General features: G+C 35.6%; 1 protein-coding gene across 1 annotated transcript in view; it reads right to left on the reverse strand.

Annotated features, from left to right (window-relative positions):
* Positions 1 to 645: 645 nt before the first annotated feature.
* Positions 646 to 20,229, reverse strand: part of LOC150021904 (inactive dipeptidyl peptidase 10-like) — a 331,821-nt gene continuing 312,237 nt past the window's right edge. Inside the window, exons 4-5 of the mRNA XM_090287261.1 lie at positions 2,567 to 2,661; positions 646 to 708 (exon numbers count right to left, since the gene is read on the reverse strand). Of these exons, the coding sequence (XP_090143387.1) occupies positions 646 to 708; positions 2,567 to 2,661 (158 nt within the window). The remainder of the gene's footprint in view (positions 709 to 2,566; positions 2,662 to 20,229) is intronic.

Here is a 20,229-nt window from a genome sequence, read left to right on the forward strand (position 1 = left end):
TTGACAAACATGGTTATTATTGTTTCAGAGTCTGCTAAACATGATTGCGTAGCTAAAAGTAGCCACTATTTGTGTTTTAAAATGCATTTAAACAGAAAAATAACAATGTGGTATTATCTTAATTTTAAAAATAAACTATAGCAAAATATGTCTTATTAATAGGCCAATCTGTTATCACATTTTTATCAATAATATGATTTTTTTTCAGGGTACTTCACATACTTTTATTATAAAGCTCTTTAGAGTAATTTGATTTAATTAATTATGGTTATAATTAGAATATTGGTAATTATTCAATAAAAAAACTGCAGTACGTTTAAAATTCTCAAGCTCTTACAAGAGACTTTTTCTAAAAGAAAGGCCTTGGATAGAACATAAATCCAGACTTTAGCCTAACATAAGCTTTAAAAGCACAACTGTATTTAGTAGTGCTATCTTGGAACTGGGAGCAAATGATTAAATGAGTTCCTCTGAAATCATCAGGAATCATCGTAATTTTTAGTTTTGTTTGTAGTTTTGGGTTAACTGGTTACAGATATGTGTCACACTTACCTGCCTACCTCTCCATTGAATTCTAACACTTCTAGGACTTATAAATTGCTCATCTGTGTTGTGAGATAAATGTCTTTAGGGAGCTTATGAATCTCAGTATATCAGTGAATTAGAATATTTGCTAACTATGACTTTGTGGTAATTAAAAGTCATAACCTACAAAAAAAGAAAATAAAAATCTTAAAAAGATTTAAGAACATTAAACATACAGGCACCGATATGAAATGGTGTTAATCACCATATGAAGAAAAGTACAATGAGATGAGGTGAGGGTGGTGTGAAGCACCAATTATAAAATTGGGATAATAAAATAATAACCAAAAGTTTTGCTTTTGTTTCTTTTTTTATATATTAAAGAGGCTAAAAAAGCAAGGAATAAGTAATGAAAAAATACATAATGTGTGACAAGAGGGAAGACCTCAGTAAACTGTATAAGGGAAATAATCATTAAACAACAGTCACATAACCAAATATTCAGTGAGGTACTGAGTGTCTATACCTTACTTAAATGCTTGACCACTGGCAGTATATCTTACCACAAAAGTGATATTTTATAATAAAGGGCACAATGTTGAACATGCACTTAATTTTTTTTTCTCCAAACTATGGTAATTTCATTAAAAATCAACTATACCCTCTCATCATGATCAATTCTTGCTTTATGCCTCCTGTCCATTGATTTCAGCAACTCTCAATGATTCTTTAGCATTCTCTGGTATCCCTGAGAACCATCTAATTAAGACATAATAGATATTGCTCTATACTGCTTATTAAACTTTTTCATGAGGATTAGTATTATTTCCCTTAAGAAAAGCATATTCTTAAAAAGTGAGCAAATGCCTTATATACATTCCACAAATTCTATAAAGAATTACATCCAGGCATTCCTTTAATATCTATGAATTACCTTATTAGTTTAAAAATAAAAATGTCATTATTACCAGTTAATAATAACCTAATTGCTGAAGTATATAGGCTGGATGGTTCAAGTCACCCTTATGGATATTAACACATATAATCACTTCATGATTTGCAAAGACCATTTTCTCTGAACACATAAAAACAATAACCAGCAGAATGTTCTAGTACATCTCTTCCACCCGGTTATCATAAATACACATGAAGACTAAATTTTGATTCCAAATGTATAAGAAGTAAAAAAAAAAAAAAAAAAAAAAAAAAAAAAAGTAGCTGACAATTTGCTCATTGCTTTTACTTGTTTTGGTCTTCTGAGGCCTTGTAAGGTGTTTTGTCTATATCATGAACTTATCTAATAGGCAATATATTGAACCTTTAATTATATAGAAAACTGAGGAAATAACTTCAGTGGTGTTTGATACTAGATTTTGAACATTTGCAACAGTTAATTCATCATCATTTACTCTTAGGTAATCATAGCTAAATCTAATTTTAAGATATCTGAGTTTAACAGAAAGCAGCATTCTTAAATATTTCTTTCAAATAATAAAATACATGCATTCATTTATTTGAACACTGTTAGGCTAAATAATGATTCAATAGTAGGAAATAATATTGATAGAATACTAACTTTTAAAAGTAAATACATAAACTCCTATAAATGACCAATTTTAGAAAAGCTGCCTTCTGCTTGATCCAGAAAACCACAATAAAGTAAAAAGAATTCAGAAAGAAGGAAAAGTAGAGGGGGAGAAAAAGCTAATAATAACTTTTTGGACAAGACATTTTAAGAAATATTGGAATTTGTGTGACTAATTTTAGAAAAAAATATTAGAAAAAAATTTATTGTAATAAATTATTATTCTTGGAAATATTGACTTATTTACTAAAAAGGATAAATGGGAAGAAAATGAAGCAAATGGTCCCATGAGCATTTTCCATCAATAGATATACTAATTTTAGTGATATTCCAGCCTTAACTTTTCATCTAAAATGTTTTGCAAGTGATAGAATAGAAAAAAAGGAAGATAGGTACTCCTAGAGAACATTCTAAACAATACTGAAATGAATAAACAATTAATTATTCATTACTTACAAAAGTTGTGTTTTCCAATAATAATGTGGTGACATTTGTTTCTATATTCAGTTTAATGACATGTCCATTCTCGCTTTTATACACCACATCTGTATCTGCAACAACAAAGATATTAACAATAGACAAACATATTGATTGACTAAGTAATATAATAACTGTAGAAGGAAAAAAATGCATAATAAACACATTCAAATGATCATTCTTAACCTTTAATAACCTGAGCAGATTTCTATACTTGGCCCAAATTAATCATCTTTGATGATATGGAAGCCCACCTAGCCCATGGTATATTGTGCAATGAAAACAAGGTTAATGACAGAGCCTCTCAGATTCCTGGTTTAATGAATAAAAATTAATTAAAATATTGGCAACTGGCTTCCCATTCTGAGATGAAAAAGAAGGAACAATGAGAAGTGCCCCCAGTTTCCCGTGTAAGCTGTTACTGATTAATGATCAAGTTAAACTTGCAGAAAGGGTTGCCAGTTATCTGTAACTACACAATTCTAAGGCTACTCATATGAAACCACCATAATGCAGGTTTTTTCAAGTTTCCAGTCTTATCACTTTCAAACCCTACTCAACCTCTTTCTCCCTTGGTTTGAAATTTTGTCTCTGGTATTTTATCTGGTTTGTGTGAACACAGATGAAAATCTCTGATGATAAGGTTCTTTTTGTACATAATATTTTAAACGAAGACATTTCAACCTACATTAATTACCTCCAAGTTTTTATGATTTTCAATAGAAGTTTTATATTCATGTTTTAAATGCTGACCAGTATTGCCTGTCTTTAAAAATCTTTTAAAGTTTTTAAAAAATACTTATATGATTTACCAGTATGTTAGTATAATGACATTGTCCTTATTTTAAAAGCCAATTAAAGATACCACCACTGACATACAGATGGCCAATAACCATATGAAAAGATGTTCAATGTCACTAATCATCAGAGAGATGCAAATTAAAACCACAACGAGATACAATCTCACATCTGTCAGAATGGCTATCATCAACAAATCAATAAGCAACAAGTGTTGGGGAGGACGTAAAGAAAGGGGAACCCTAGTGCATTGTTGGTGGGAATGCAGACTGGTGCAGCCACTGTGGAAAGTATGAAGATACCTCAAAAAATTAAAAATGGATCTGCCTTTTGACCCAGCAATCCCAATTCTGGGCATATATCTGAAGGAACCCAAAGCACAAATTCAAAAGAACATAAGCACCCCTTTGTTCATTGCAGCATTATTTACAACCAACAAGATATGGAAGCAGCCCAAGTGTCCATCAGTAGATGAGTGGATAAAACTATAAGACATTTAAACTCAGCTGTAAAAAGAAGAAAATTTTACCCTTTGCAACAATATGGGTGAACCTGAAGAACATTATGCTAAGTGAAATAAGCCAGTGAAAGAAAGACACATACCATATTATTTCAATAAAGGTAATACTGATAAAGTTTGAGAAACATCAGGATTAAAAAAAACAAACAAAATTTCTGAGTAGGATAGTGGAGGAGAAAGGGATGAGATGGGATTTCTGACTGGGTTGGCTTCCCAAGCTGTGTCTGGAGGTACACAAAGAAATTTTAGTGACCACAGGCTTCCCCAGAGAGGAATCGGGAGAGTGGGGCTCTGCCCACTGGCACAGCCAGGAGTGGGCCAGGTGGCATCTGGCACTGAGAGGCAAGAAACAGCGTACTGCTGTGTATGTATAAATGAGTTTTCCTTTTTCTTTTTCTCTTTTGTTTTCTGCAGAGAGGGGAGGAGAGGTTAGGGGTGGGATGAGATTCTTGAGGAGGGCAGGCACAGAAGTGCACTCGACCACTCCCCAACCTTCCCCTTGGGTCTCACGAGTGCACACAGGGAGGTGCCCCTGTCCGCTGGCCCAGGCGCGCAACCAATTTGCTGTCCACAGCATCCAGGTGCCCCTCAGGACTGCCCCAATAGGCACAAAATAAATGCACCAGCAGACAGGCACAAATGCCCACCTCCGTCTTGCTCAGGTGCCTGCGGCCCCGCCCCAATGGGCGCAAAATCAACTCGCTGGGCATGCAGGCCACCATGTGCAGACACCCCTGTCCTGCCCCAATAGGCGCCAAACCAATGCACTGGCCACTTGCCCAGGTGCTACTCATGCACGCCCAAGTGGGCACAAGAACAGTGGACGGCCGCAGCTCATAGTTCCGCACCTCAACCATGCACAGGTGTCTGGGGCCCCGCCACAATGGGTGAAAAACCAACTCCCCGGGCACGGCTCAGCAGGCACAAAGCTAGCACGCAGGTCACCACGCGCACAAGAACCCTGGCCAGCTCAAACAGGAACCAAACGAACGTGCCGGCCACTGCGCATGGGTGTCACTCAGACGTGCGACCCAGTGGGTGAGAGGCTAGTGTGCCCAACTCCACACGCAGGTGCACACTGCTGCCGCCATGCCCAGAAACCTCTGGCCCGCCTCAATAGGCACCAAACCAATGTGCCGGCTGCTGCACCCAGGTGCCACCTGGGCACGCCCCAGTGGACACAAAACCAGTGGGTCGGCTGCCGCACATAGGCGCCCATTGCCACCACACACAGGTGCCCGTGCCCTGGCCCCAATGGACACAAAACCAACTCACCAGCTGCCACACACGGGCACAGGCACAACCTGAAACCACCACAACAGGCGTGAAACCAATGCGCCACCCACTCCAACAGGCCCACAAAAAAGCCACCACTGGCAAGTAGAGGCCTCCCCATCCGCGGGAACAGGAGAGCAACCAGTCTGCCATGGATCCACCTGCCCCAGTGCACAACGGGTCAACCTGCCCCTGCCTTCACGAGGGGATGCACTCGCCTCTGGCTGAGGCCAAAGGACAGTGAAATGAACTAGAGGCACTTTGTAATAAGTTTTGTGTGCTGGCTCTTGAGAAAGAGCTGGGAGAACAGCGAACTATGTCCCAGCATAGAAGCATCCCAAGTGCTACAGGAGAAATCACTTAAGAAGACTGGTCCCCTCCAAGTGGCATCAACCGGAGACAGTAGCCCAACAACTGTACTCAAGAAGTTCACACCATAAAGGCAGAAAATAAAAGCAGATCAATCTAAGAAACAGAAACAAGACCAGTGCCAAAAATGGGGAGGGAGAATAACACCACACCAAACAGAAACAACACTCCACCAAAAAGACAGGAGAAATTCCCAGAAAAAAGGATAGATGACATAGAAGCAAACAAGCTATCAGACATGGAATTCAAAACAATAGTAATGAGGAAGCTCAATGAACTAAACAAACTCAAAGAAAATTATAACAATCTCCAGGGGAACTATGAAGAGCTTCAGGGAAGCTATAAGGAGCTGACTGAAAACTACACCAGGATAAAAAAAGACATAGAAACTATCAACAAGAACCAGAAGAAATGAAGAATACAATTTCTGAACTAAAGAACGCAGTAGAATCAATCAAAAGCAGGCTAAATGAAGCAGAGGACCGGATCAATAAGTTAGAGGACAACGTAGAAAAAAATTCCCAAACAATACAACAAAATGAAAAAAAGACTGAAAAAGAGTGAAGAGGCTTTAAGAGAACTGCAGGACAACATGAGATGAAACATCATTCGAATCATAGGGATAAAAGGAGAAGAAGAGGAACAAGTGATAGAAAACCTGATTGAAAAAGTAATGATAGAAAATTTTCCTAACTTGATGAGACAAAAAATCATGCAAGACCAGGAAGCACAGAGGGTCGCAATGAAAATGAATACAAAAAAGGCCTACTCCAAGGCATATCACAATTAAAATGGCAGCATTCAAAGACAAAGAAAGAATTCTAAAAGCAGCAAGAGAAAAACAGCAAATAACATACAAGGGAGCTCCAATACAGCTATCAACTGATTTCTCAACAGAAACACTACAAGCCAGAAGGGAATGACAAAAAATATTTCAAGCAATGAAAAACAAAGAACTACAACCAAGACTACTCTACCCAGCAAGGCTCTCCTTCAATATGGAAGGTGAAATAAGGAGTTTCCCAGACAAAGGAAGACTAATAGAATACATCTCCACCAAACCAGCTTTGCAAGAGATGCTAAAGGGAATGATGGAAGAAAAAGAAGAAAAAGACAGAGGGAGAGGAACACAGGAACAAAGGGAAATGAATAAATACCTGTCAATAATAACCTTAAATGTAAATGGATAAAATGCTCCAATCAAAAGACATAGGGTAGCAGATTGAATAAGAAAACATGACCCACATATACGCTATCTACAAGAGACACACCTCAAAACAAAAGATCTACACAGACTGAAAGTGAAGGGATGGAAAAAAATATTCCAAGCAAATGGACATGAAAAAAAGCTAGGATAGCAATACTTATATCAGATAAACAGATTTCACAGCAAAGGCCATAAAAAGAGACAAAGAAGCACATTTTATAATACTTAAGGGAACAATCCATCAAGAAGATCTAACCCTTGTAAACATATATGCACCCAACATAGGTGCACCAAAATATATAAGGAAAATATTCGAAGACTACAAAAAAATATATCAACAGCAACACACTCATAGCAGGGGACTTTACTACCTCATTGTCAACAATGGACAGATCTTCGAGGCAAAGAAACATCAAGGATACTGAGGCATTGAACAACACTCTAGATCAAATGGACTTAGTCGATATATATAGAACTTTTCACCCCAAAGAAGCAAAATATACATTCTTCTCAAGTGCTCATAGAACATATTCAAAGATAGACCACATGGTAGGACACAAAACAAGCATCAACAAATTAAAGAAAATTGAAATTATATCAAGCATCCTCTCAAATCACAATGCCCTGAAACTAGAAATCAACCTCAAGGAAAGAAATCTAAAACATTCAAACTCATGGAGAATAAATATCATGCAATTAAATAATGAATGGGTTAACAATGACATCAAGAAAGAAATAAAAACTTTTTTGGAAACAAATGATAATGAACACACAACAGCCCGAAACCTATGGGATACAGCGAAAGCAGTCTTGAGAGGAAAGTTCATAGCAATACAAGCCTACCTAAAAAGGATAGAAGAATCCCAAATAAAAAATCTAACCCTTCAGCTACAAGAACTAGAACAACAACAACAAACAAAGCCCAGAGCGAGTAGAAGAAAGAAAATCATCAAGATCAGAGCAGAATTAAATGACATAGAGACTAAACAAATAATTCAAAAGATCAACAAAAGTAGGAGCTGGTTCTTTGAAAAGATAAACAAAATTGACAAGCCTTTAGCTAGGATCATCAAGAAAAAAAGAGAGAGAACCCAAATAAACAAAATCAGAAATGAAAAAGGAGACATCATGACCGATATCACAGAAATATAAAGGATTGTAAGAAATTACTACAAACAACTATATGGCAAGAAACTTGACAACCTAGATGAAATGGACAAACTTCTAGAAACATATAATCTTCCAAAACTAAATCAAGAAGAAGCAGAAAGTCTGAACAGACCGATAACAAAGAGTGAAATTGAAACAGTAATAAAAAAAACTCCCAGTGCACAAAAGCCCTGGACCAGATGGCTTCACAGGTAAATTTAAAAAAACATTTAGGAAAGAAATAACACCTACTCTTCTCAAACTATTCCAAAAAATCCAAGTAGAAGGAAGACTCCCAAATTCTTTCTATGAAGCCAGTATTACCCTAATTCCAAAACCAGATCAAGACACAACGAAGAAAAAAACTACAGGCCAATATCACTGATGAGCATAGATTCTAAAATCCTCAACAGAATATTGGCAAACTGGACCCAGCAACACATTATAAAGATCATACATTATGATCAAGTGGGATTCATCGCAGGGATGCAAGTATGGTTTAATATTCACAAATCAATAAATGTAATACACCACATAACAAAATGAAAGACAAAAACCACATGATCATATCAATAGATGCTAAAAAGGCATTTGATAAAATACAACACCCCCATTTATGATGAAAACACTCAACAAACTGGGAATAGAAGTAGCATACCTCAACATAATAAAGGCCATATACGAAAAACCCGAGGCAAACATCATACTCAGTGGACAAAAACTGAAAGCATTCCCCCTGAGAGCAGGAACAAGACAAGGATGTCCATTCTTTCCACTCCTATTCAACATAGTATTGGAAGTTCTAGTTACAGCAATCAGACAAGAAAAAATAAAAATAAAAGGCATTGAAATTGGAAAAGAAGAAGTAAAACTGTCACTATCTGCAGGTGACATGATAGTATACATAGAAAACTGTAAAGACTCCAACAAAAACCTACTTGTCCTAATAAGTGAATTTGGTAAAATAGCAGGGTACAAAGTCAATATTCAGAAATCAAAAGCATTTCTATATGGCAATAAAATATCACAGATAGAAACTAGAAAAAAAATCACATTAACTATAGCAACAAGAAAAATAAAGTACCTAGTATTAAACTTAACCAAGGAGGTAAAAGACCTATACTCAGAAAATTACATAACTCTGAAGAAAGAAATTAAAGAAGATACAAATAAATGGAAGCATATACCATGTTCATGGATGGGAAGAATCAACATCATTAACATGTCCATACTACCCAAAGCAATTTATAGATTCAATGCAATCTCTATTAAAATACCATCAATGTATTTCACAGACCTAGAACAAGTACTTCAAAAATTTATATGGAACCAAAAAAGAGTCCGAATAGCCAAAGCAATCTTGAGACAGAACACAGGAGGAGGAATCACAATACCTGATATCAAACTATACTACAAGACCATTGTAATCAAAACAGCCTGGTACTGGCATAAGAACAGATATATAGATCAATGGAACAGAATAGAGATCCCAGAAATAAACCCAGGGCTCTATGATCAACTAATATTTGAAAAAGGGGAAGAAACATAAAATGGAATGAGAAGAGCCTCTTCAACAAATGGTGCTGGGAGAACTGGACAGGGACGTGCAAAAAAATAAAACTACACCACCAACTTATGCCACACACCAGAATAAACTCAAGATGGATTAAAGACTTAAATGTAAGATGTGACACCATAAAAATCCTAGAGGAAAACATAGGCAGAAAAATTTCAGATATCCCATGTTAGAATATTTTCACAGATACATTTCCTAAGGCTTGGGAAATAAAGGAAAAAAATAAACAAATTGACTACATCAAACTAAAGAGTTTCTGCTCAACAAAAGAAAACATCAGCAAGATGAAAAGGGAACCAACCATATGGGAAAACATATTTGCCAATGATACATCAGATAAGGGATTGATCTCCAAAATACATAAAGAACTTACATATCTCAATGCAAAGAAGACAGACAGCTCAATTCAAAAATTGGCAAAAGACCTGAACAAACACTTCTCCAAGGAGGATATATAGAGGGTCCAGAGGCATATGAAAAAATGCTCAACATCATTAGCCATCAGAGAGATGCAACTAAAAACAACAATGAGATACCACTTTACAACAGTCAGAATGGCCATCATCAGCAAATCAACAAACAACAAGTGCTGGCGAAGATGTATGTGGAGAAATGGGAACCCTACTGCACTGTTGGTGGGAATGCAGATTGCTATAGCCACTATAGAAAACAATATGGAATTTCCTCAAAAAACAAAAAATGGGACTGCCTTTTGAACCAGCGATTCCACTACTAGGATTATACCCAATAATCCTGAACCCTAATTCAAAAGAATTTACACACCCCTATGTTCATAGCTGTGCTGTTTACAATAGCTGAGTGCTGGAAACAACCCAAGTGCCCATCTGTAGATGAGTGGATCAAAAAACTGTGGTACATTTACACAGTGGAATACTATGCATCAGAAAGAAAGAAGGAACTCCTGCCATTTGCAACAACATGGATGTAACTAGAGATAATTATGCTTAGCGAAATAAGCCAGACAATAAAAGAAAAATACCATATGCTATCACCCAATACAGGAGACTAATTAACAACACAAATAAATGAACAAAATAGAACAAGAAACAGAGTAACAGTCATCAGGGGGGAGGGGGAAGGGAGGGATGTGGGTAAGTAGGGGAAGGGTTTAGCAAAGGAACTAATATAAATAACCCATGAACATGGACAACGGGGTCGGGGTGGACCATAGGAGAAGGGTTGGGCTAGGTGTAGGGTAGCAATGAGGCAAAAAGTGGGACAATTGTAACAGAAAAACAATAAAAATAAAATTAAAAAAAAAAAGAAGAAATAGTGTATGTCAAGAAATCGTGAAAAAGGAGTTTCCTTAAGCTGTGACAGACTCTTGGGATTATAATTATTCTGACTTTTATGTGACTTTAAACTGTCTTTATCACAAATATTATTGGTTTCAAAAAGTAATATAAAAATTTGTCATTTCCATAATTTTTTGGTTCTTTTAAATTTAAGCTATTTTCAAATGATTTAATTTACTAGAAAAGAACTAATGTATATATTTTTATGGATTGAAATGAACTCAAGTTTAATAAAAATTGCCTCCAACAGAAAAAATTTTTTTTTCTGAAACTGTTAGCATACCATTGTATTTACTTTGTCGACTTTAGAAGAATGGTATTCTTATTTAAAATAATTAAATTGTTTTGAGACAGGTGTTGATTTCAGATATATTTTGAATTAAATTCTACCACATTCATCAGCAAATTAAATCTTAGGAATACCTAAGACTAAAAATATCAATCTATAGGAAAACTGCCAGAGAGAAGTCTTGAGTATTTTTTAAAATAATTTAAATATCTTTCCAGTTTTACACACTAACCTTCTCTATAGTATTAAACACCCCAATGCCCCTGCCCTTCTTGGAAGAAAGGCAGTACTGAAGAGGATTTAGTCCATTGTTGATAATGAATCAAGTTATAGAAATTACTACCACCCAGATTCTAAATGTCTTCATCTACATACTGGTAAAAGACTACTGCATGAAGGTTTACGAACATTATATAGAAATGTCTGACACTTTGGCAAAGTGAGATTTTTTGACCTGTTTCCCAGTTATTTCAATATTATGAATAGTAATGCCTACAAATTATATGGTGAGAAGCAATCAATACTATAAAAAATGAAGCTTGTTTTTCTTTGTGTTTCATTCAGAAGACTGATAGTTCAATATGACTCTCGTGTTAGAGTCTAGGATATCACAGAAAGTCAATACTTCTTGACCTTAATTACACAGGGACAGTGATGTGTTAGGCCTGTGGCCTGGAGGATATGGAAAAACAAACAGTGGTTTCAGAAAGGAGGAAAAGAGACAAATATTTCCAAGTCACTCTTGGAGACAGACTGTATAGACTGAAAGATAGTCCTATGTGATCTTTAAACAGTTTTTAATAGAAAAATAAAATAAGATGAGACTTTGTATGATCTTCTGAATGCCTGTTGCCAGCTATAAATAAATTGAACTATTTTATCATTAATGTTACCTGTTGTCCTTTCTAGTGATGTTGAACAAATAACAGGTTTACATACATAAATAAGCATTTATTTTGATTTATATTTCTTTCCTATCCTCTCTTTGTTTTCTATCCCAAAGGTATGATCACAGCCTAAAAACACCAGTCCCCTGTGTGACTTAGTCTAGTCAGCTGATTCTGGTCTCCTGCCTTCTTGATCTCCATTAATGCTTGCTTGGATCAGTAATCCACCCAAACTAATCCCGTTTGTTATTTTTCTTGATATTCTCAATTTGTATCATTTCTTGGTATTCGTGAACATTGCCATCAGTGATTAGCAAGAAGAGACAAATAGCATGCCTTAACAAACTGTCATTATGATAGTTTTACAATGAATTAAGAGAAAAAGGGTTTCCTCCCTTCTACTGTACACTGGAGATAAATATAGCAAAAAGTCACTGAATGAGTGCCCCCCACCCCAAGGGGAGAAGTGCACTGCAGAATTCTAAGTAGGGCTGAAATCTATGGACTTAGGGAGAAAGAAGAGTTTAGAGAACAATTTTAGTGTCAATGGTGGCTTTCCTACAATGAAAGAAATAGAGTAACATGTGGCCCCATGGCCTCTCATAGCAAGAGAAAACCCCAAGGAGGTGAGAGCTTATACAAGAGGTAGAATAAGAAAAATTAGTCTTTATTTCCCTTAGAACCAAAATATAAGGAAGTAAGGCTTGTTTGATAAGATAAAAATTACTCTTAATATTTTTAAAGTAAATTTTGTTAGATAATTATTTAGACTTGAAAAAAATCTACAGAATTTGAGATTTTGTAAATGCCTTTAGATCTGCTCTCCTGTGAATTTTACTGTCAATGTTACATTAGTAGGAAAAATTTTTAATTCAAATGTAACTCTCTAACTTAATATTTAATACAGATTTCTGCATAAATTATTTTGAAAGCATCTAATATCTGCCATTATTAATTCTTCTTAATTTTTTCTGGTCTTTCAAATTTGGTCCTCTGGGTGTCATATTTATCCTACTTTACTCTTTGATTTATAATCACTAGTGGGATCTCCCAGTTTTGAAATTCCCATTATTGCATTTAATAAATTACTTTCTGGAAGTATACTTCAAAACTGTCACCTCATATTTTGTTTAATATTAGGTAATGACATATGAGTGAATCAGATCAAGGAGTGAAGTAAATTAGCGAAGGAAGGTTAAGGTAGGTGTACTTGAAATAATCTTAAAACAGCATTATGCATGCCTACATAGCACTTTGGTTGAATAAACTATCTTCCTTTTCTGCTCAATGAAAGTTAAGAGTCAATTATTCTAAGTACATATTCAACTCAGTTTTTTTTTTTTTTTTTTTTTTTTTTTTTTAGTGAAAAGGTGTGAAAGATGCAATCACTGTCTAGCCTCTCCATCCTAAGCTCCAAGGATGTATTTTTGGTGTCTGTTCCCCTATATTACTGTCATTTCTCTCCACTGCCTTTTTTAACAAAGGGAAAAGAGTAGCATATCCTAGTTCAAGATCTTTCTAGTAAATGCAACCTTTTATACCTCTCCACACAAAGCAGCTAGTAAAACATTTCCCATTACATTTCCCTGTGCCTCTTGTCAGAACCAAGAACCAAAGCAGACTATTACCATAAGATTTTACTTTTAGTTCCTGAACACACCTGCCCATGAAAATGAGGCTGTAAATCAGTACAAAACTCAACTTCTCCTTGTGAAAATTAATTTATCTGAACCATATGTTCCTAAAACTGAATAAATTTCTTAATTATCAAAAAATTGTTTACTTAAAAATACTCACTTCAAGATGGTTACATCTTTGTGTCCACAAATCCTAAACTACTACATCCTGAAATGTGCCCAACTCCAACCAGACCTTCATTAAAAGACCTGTCTTAACCAATCTTATACATATGTTATCTCCTCCAACCCTGCTATTCTCTTCTTCTGCACATTTTGAACTGTCAAATGCTGTCATCCTTGACTGCAATAGGTAATAACTTAGCTTTTTCTAACAGGTTATTTTGGAGGTTTTCTGGAAAGTTGACAGTTGACAAAATTTACCTCCGATGCACATCAATTAAAACTTGCCTTATTGGTTATTGTTGATTTTTTTGATAATGTAAGCATGCATTTAATTTTGATATAATTTGATTTAATGTTTCAAAATCAAATCCATCTACCTATATATTTGTCTATCTATCATCTATATATATCAATCATCTACCTAACAGAGTTTTCAAAAAGTGGAATAAAATCAATTATTTGAGACATTTTTATCCAAATATGATCTTCATCTTTTAAAAAATCTACTTTTGTTATATCTAAAACAAAAATTATATGACATTTTTTAAATTCACACTAAAACAATAAACTGAGCATTAAAAACCAGTAAAACAAAATGATGAAATAATTATCACAGAAAATATTCTATTTAGCAAAGACTTGTTAAATATCAAGTTAATATATGATAATTAATTAAACATATCAATGGTAAATCTAGAATATGGAGCTAATCATAACTGTAACACAGCAGGCCCCTCAATCATCTCTCCTAAAACACTGTTCACAACTGTGGAAAACTTTCTGCACCTTTTAAGGAGACCCAACCAAGTTCCACATATTTACCCAAGAAAATTGAGGCCATCAGGAATGGCTTTATTGTCACTGTCATCTACCTCAAAAGCTTGCTCCATATACTCTCTTCTTTATCCCCAGGCTTCTGGAAAGAGATGATCTTTCTCCTTAACTAAACAAAATGCTGCTGTGTAACTGAAATGATATGCTCCAAGAGCTTAAATATCTTTGTTTTTTGCCACCTTTTATCAGCTAATTGTACTTTTCATCATGTATATATTTCTTACTATATTAATAACAATAATAACAACAACAACAACAACCTTCATTCTGTTCTTTTGCTCTCTCCTTGGCTTTTTTCCTTTCACTATAAGCTTCAATAAACATTTCGGATATGGGATTTCTGTCTTATTCTGTGTGTCTGCTGTACATGTTATTCTCCTTATCTCCCCGAAGTACAACTTTAGTCCTCAGTCTCCTGAAATTGCAAACTTCCAATATCATCTGTGACCTCCAATAACTAAATCCATTGTGAACTTCCCCCGTACTTAACTGTGACTCACTTGACTTCAAGGTATGTGGCAATGATAGACAGTAGGGTTTTTAAATTCTCTTCTCTTGACTTTGAAATATTACTTTGCTCTGAAATTCTTTCTTCAAAAATCTCTATCTTCCACCTATAAATTGCTATCTAAACAAAGATATCCTTCAAAGCTCAGTTCTGAGCTTTACTTTTTTCCCCCAGCCAGTATTCTGAGTGCTCCCTTCTATTCAGACTTTCTATATTGATTTTTAAACTTTCAGTTCAACTTCTGACCTCTCCCATATGCCAGTTTTATATTTCCAGTTCTCTGCTAGATCACATAAATGTCTTGCAGATACATAAAATTCAGTAGACTAAAATTAAATTTCTTATATTTTTGTATATACCCCCTCTCAAAGTTATACACACACACATTTATCTTCATTACACTTTATCTCTTAATCTCCTACATTAATATGGTTCCTTAAATACTCTCACTTGGAAAATTTAGGGATTTTTTTTTTTTTTTATGTTTACTATGCCTCTAGCTAATTCTCATCACACAGTTTAACATCCTGTGTGACACTTCATATTCTTTCATATGCTCCAAAGAGACTCATAGGGCCCAAATAATAAACTAAAGACTGTCATTTGGGTTACTCATTGTGTGACTTCAACATATATTTACATAGTTATTATCACCTGGTAGCCTATAAAATAATCCAGATCATCTGCTGTTTACAGTTGTCTGCATATCTCATACTTCACTCCCACTCAGTTTTGCTTGTAACATCCACTAATAAATGTGCAGTTCCAGTATAGACATTTCTTCTTTTTTCAAAGCATTGTTAAATTCCCAACAATTCTAAAGTTCTGACTTAATTGCTCTCTTTTCTGAACTCCTCTACCAGTCATTTAATAGTTAGTTATATAATTCCTTTCAAAAAATCTTATGATTTTTACTTAGTTTTTATGTGTTTGTTTGGGTTTTCGATTATTTTATAACTTCAAGAAAGGGCCTATTTCTTGTTCTTTTCAGAACTGAAACTATTCACATCCACACATCTCATTGCCTACATTAATATGAGTTTACTATTCAATTGTCTGCAATAACATGACTTTACTATTTTAGGAAACTCTTGCCAGAGAAAAGAGATTGCAAATAACTTCTTTTTCTTTTTTTTTTTTTTTTCAGGAACTTTCTGAAAACCCATTTACTTGAAAAATGGACTCCTAAATTAACTCTCACTAAAGTCAGTATCTCTTTCTCTAAGAAGAATATATAGCTCAACCAAATAACTTCACTATTTAAGAACTTCTCCCAAACCTTGACCTCCTTAAATGCACTAATGCTGAAGTGGGAGAGGGATTCCCCACAGTCCACAGTTTGGGGAATAGGGAAGGCGAGAATACAGCATTTAAGGTACATTGCATATCTATGGCAAGATGGTAGCTAGAAAATAGCTGTGCTACCATCCTGGGGCAAAAGGTATAATTGACTTTCTGGCTGTATCCTAACTCCTGAAGTAGCCAGGGGAGGTACAGGCCCTCCCAGGAAGCCCCTGTGAGGGAAACTCTTGCCTTGACTGAAAAACAGCAGCTGAAATAATGTAAACAATTTTGAGGAAACTGTAACTATAGCTCATTGTGGGAGGAGTCAGAGATGAGGTCATATAGGAAGTTCTGGGTCAGGATTTAAAAGGGCTGGCAGCCTTGAGAGAAAGAGCATGACAAAGGGCCCATGGTGTAGGAGGATGTTGTAGCAGCCTTAAGAGGAAGAGGAGGACGTAGCAGCCATGTGAAAAGAAGTACTTAGTTTGTAGTCAGGATTTGGCCATGTGGCCCATGCTAGTGAGAAAACAGGCATGCTGCTGCTTTGTTTGTACCCGTGCCAGCTGACTCCAAAGCCACCAAGGACTCTGCCTTGCAGTCCTGGACTCTCAAAACTTGGGACAAATGGGAAGGACACTCTCTTAGGACTTGTGCCTTTCCTGAACTTCACTGTGATCCAGTGCAATATGGCACATACTTTCTTGGGCTGTTATACAGAGGCTGAGGACAATGTACCCCAGATCCTGAAGGAGAGAGTTGACAGATAAAATATGGGAAGCTACTGGGCTTGATTTTGGTTTACAGCCTTTTGGGAAGCAAGGGAAGTGCTGTGTCTCATGGGAGAACGGGGCTTTGAGCTCAAGTGCTCCCAGCACCTCCAAGGTTGGAATATTGTAAATAAAGACCTGTTTTTCCCAACACTAATTGCTGGGTCATACACCAAGGTGCTACCTGAACAGGCCCCAGTTTGCTCAGTTACAATGCTAACTTCTTAAAAAACAAACTTCATCCAATCCTGATCAACATTTCTTATTGAGATACCTGCCAAACTAGATAAAAACAACCAAAAACCTTATAAGCATCTGTCCTTTACTCTTCCTTCTCCGTATGCTGCTCACCCTTGATCAAGACAGTGATATCCCGTACCACAGTGAGCAATAAACTCAGATGTGCTCTATCATGTTTGACAAGTTATCTGGCTGGTATTAAGGGGGAAGCAGCATTTAGTAGTTTGTAACTTCTGTAGTACACAGTGTGGCACCTATCCCATTGAAGAAAGATCACAAGTTTTTGCTTTGCTACAAGATTAGTCTTCCCACTATGCTTATCATTCATATTTCATTTCGTCCATTGCTTTAACTTTATTTAGAGATACATTTAGCACTACTGACAAAGATTCCCTCCTTAATTAAAATTTAGTCAGTTTTCTCTGATCCCTCTTCTAGAGTAGGCCTCCATCTTGACTTGACTTTAGCAAGAATCCTGCTAAGTCATTTTAGTGAGAATCCCCTTATCTTTGACATGTCTGTCCTCTTAGTAATTTTCTAACCATTGTTCCTCTCTCTCTATCCCTTGGCTATAAATATCCAGGAGTCTTTACTGTATTCAGTGTTGAGTTCAGTCTCTCTGCCCTTATTATAACAGTCTCTCCTCTACTGTAATAGTCTTAAATGAAGACTTCCTTACTATTTCAACAAGGGTCAGAACAATTTTTCTCTAAAACAGTCGCGCAAATCTATACTTAGGTAACCTACTTTCATATGTCCTAAAAATTAATTTAAATTATACATTATAAGCTAATATATGTAAATTAAGGTTAATTAAACTAATGTAAATAATATTTTTCAATTTAGGTAAAATATATTTGATTTAATTTCAGTAATTTATATTCATTAAATATATTAAATTAATTATATATAATTACATAGAGAGAAAAATAATTAGTTATTTTAATATGTTAGCTCATGTAAGGAACAAGGAAGCTGGTGACTCTCAAACCAGTAGGAAATAATTAACAGCTAAGACCAACTCTGTAATTGAATCATGAATCGGGGGTCAGTCTCTGAGTCAACAGTAAAACAAAGAAAGAATATAAGTATACAAGTCAGGAAATGACATTCTGCAGCTCATCGCAAATGTCTCTGAGATCAAAGGGAGGAAGATATTCACCACCAAACACAGGGAAATGGGAAATGTAGCTAGACAACTCAGCAAACAAGTTAAGGAATCTCCAAGGGAGAGCTAGAGACAGACATTTCACCCCTAGACAATCGCATTAGATTATAACTCTGGAGTACCCAGTTAATCGAGAAAAGAGGGAGGGACTACTTGCATTAGGATAAAACCAGCTTGCTTTTTCCACTTCAGTGTACATGCCTCTGGCTGTGCTCCCATTCTTCAGAATCGTGAATAAACACCTTGCTTTGCTGCTGAAGTCCTGTGTACCAGTGTTTCATTGTGAGCGTTTCTCACAACCAGAATTTGACAAACTCAGGCTATGCCTGTTGTCCAAATACATGTCCACCAAATTTGGCCTACAGCCACATTTATTCATTTACATATACCTATGGCTGCTCTAGCATGACAGTGCAGCTTAGAGTAGTTGCAATGGAGACCTTATGGCTCAAGAAACCTGAATACTGTCTGGTCCTTTGAAGAAAATGTTCATTGACCTGTGTTAGATTATTAATTGTTTGCATTCAAGAACATATTTTTACTTCCTATAATTATGCTAGTCATTGATAATTGTTACTAGAAGAATGTTCTTCTATCCCCAAAATACCCATTTACTCAAAAGAGATTTTATTTTCCAACTTGGCATAAAAAATATATTTACTTTAAAATGATTTGAAATCCTGATAAATATAAAAATGGTAGGTGTGCAAAATAAATGCATTTTTTGTAGAAAAGTAACCAGAATAAAGGTCATCTTCATTTAAAAATCATCATAATTGTAAGTAATCATCATTAATTCATATGGAAGTATCATCCTGTGAATGGCACTTCCTGTGATAAAGAGCCCCTTTTAGGCTCAATAATGACTCAGTTGATGGCCACTCAACTAAATGATGTTGTTTTGATTGTAGCTAAGCTAACTGTGAATAGCAGCAATTTTCACTTGATCATTTCATTCTTCATATTATTTGCAAAAAAAAGTTCACATAAGAGGAAAATAAAACACCTCTCTAGAAATTTCAAATATCTCTTCTCACCAGAAGCTTTGTTTGCAAAGAAGTGCTCAAGTACCGCTTATAACCGCTTTTTAACTTTCTTCAGTTAAAACCTTCAGAAGTCACTAGGGTTTACTAAAAGCTGTCTTAACTTCAGATGCATATATGCAACCATCTTTATTCAAGTGGTCCAGTCTATTGAAGACAGCAGACAAAGGGAAGACATAGACAGATTCATGCCTCCTCTTCACTGAGCAATTCATGTAAAATGAACATACACTATGGTTGGGTTTCCATGATCCTAAAAGTCTAGATGCCTATACTGCAGAGATACATACAGAGAATAGAGCTTATTTTAAAGTAACATGTAAACTGCAATATACAGAGGAAAAATGAGACTAGGAAAATGTCTAACTCACTCTTTTGTCCTTAAATTTTGTTTTTGTTTTGACAGGCACTAACTTGTCACTACATTTTTGTCCTCATTCTGAAACAATTCAACTGGGCTGATCTAAGCCTCTAAATGTACTTTTGAAAGATAGGCTGGTCGTCAGGAATCCTATAGAAGATAAGAATTTTTTGGTTTTGTTTTGTTTTGTTCTTTGTACTTTTACTCCTGTAAGGCACCTCACTGGGTGTGAAGATACCATCTAGCCCT

Source organism: Furipterus horrens, unplaced genomic scaffold, assembly GCF_987537825.1.
Source record: "Furipterus horrens unplaced genomic scaffold, mFurHor1.1.pri manual_scaffold_1, whole genome shotgun sequence".
In the NCBI taxonomy this organism is placed as follows: domain Eukaryota; kingdom Metazoa; phylum Chordata; class Mammalia; order Chiroptera; family Furipteridae; genus Furipterus; species Furipterus horrens.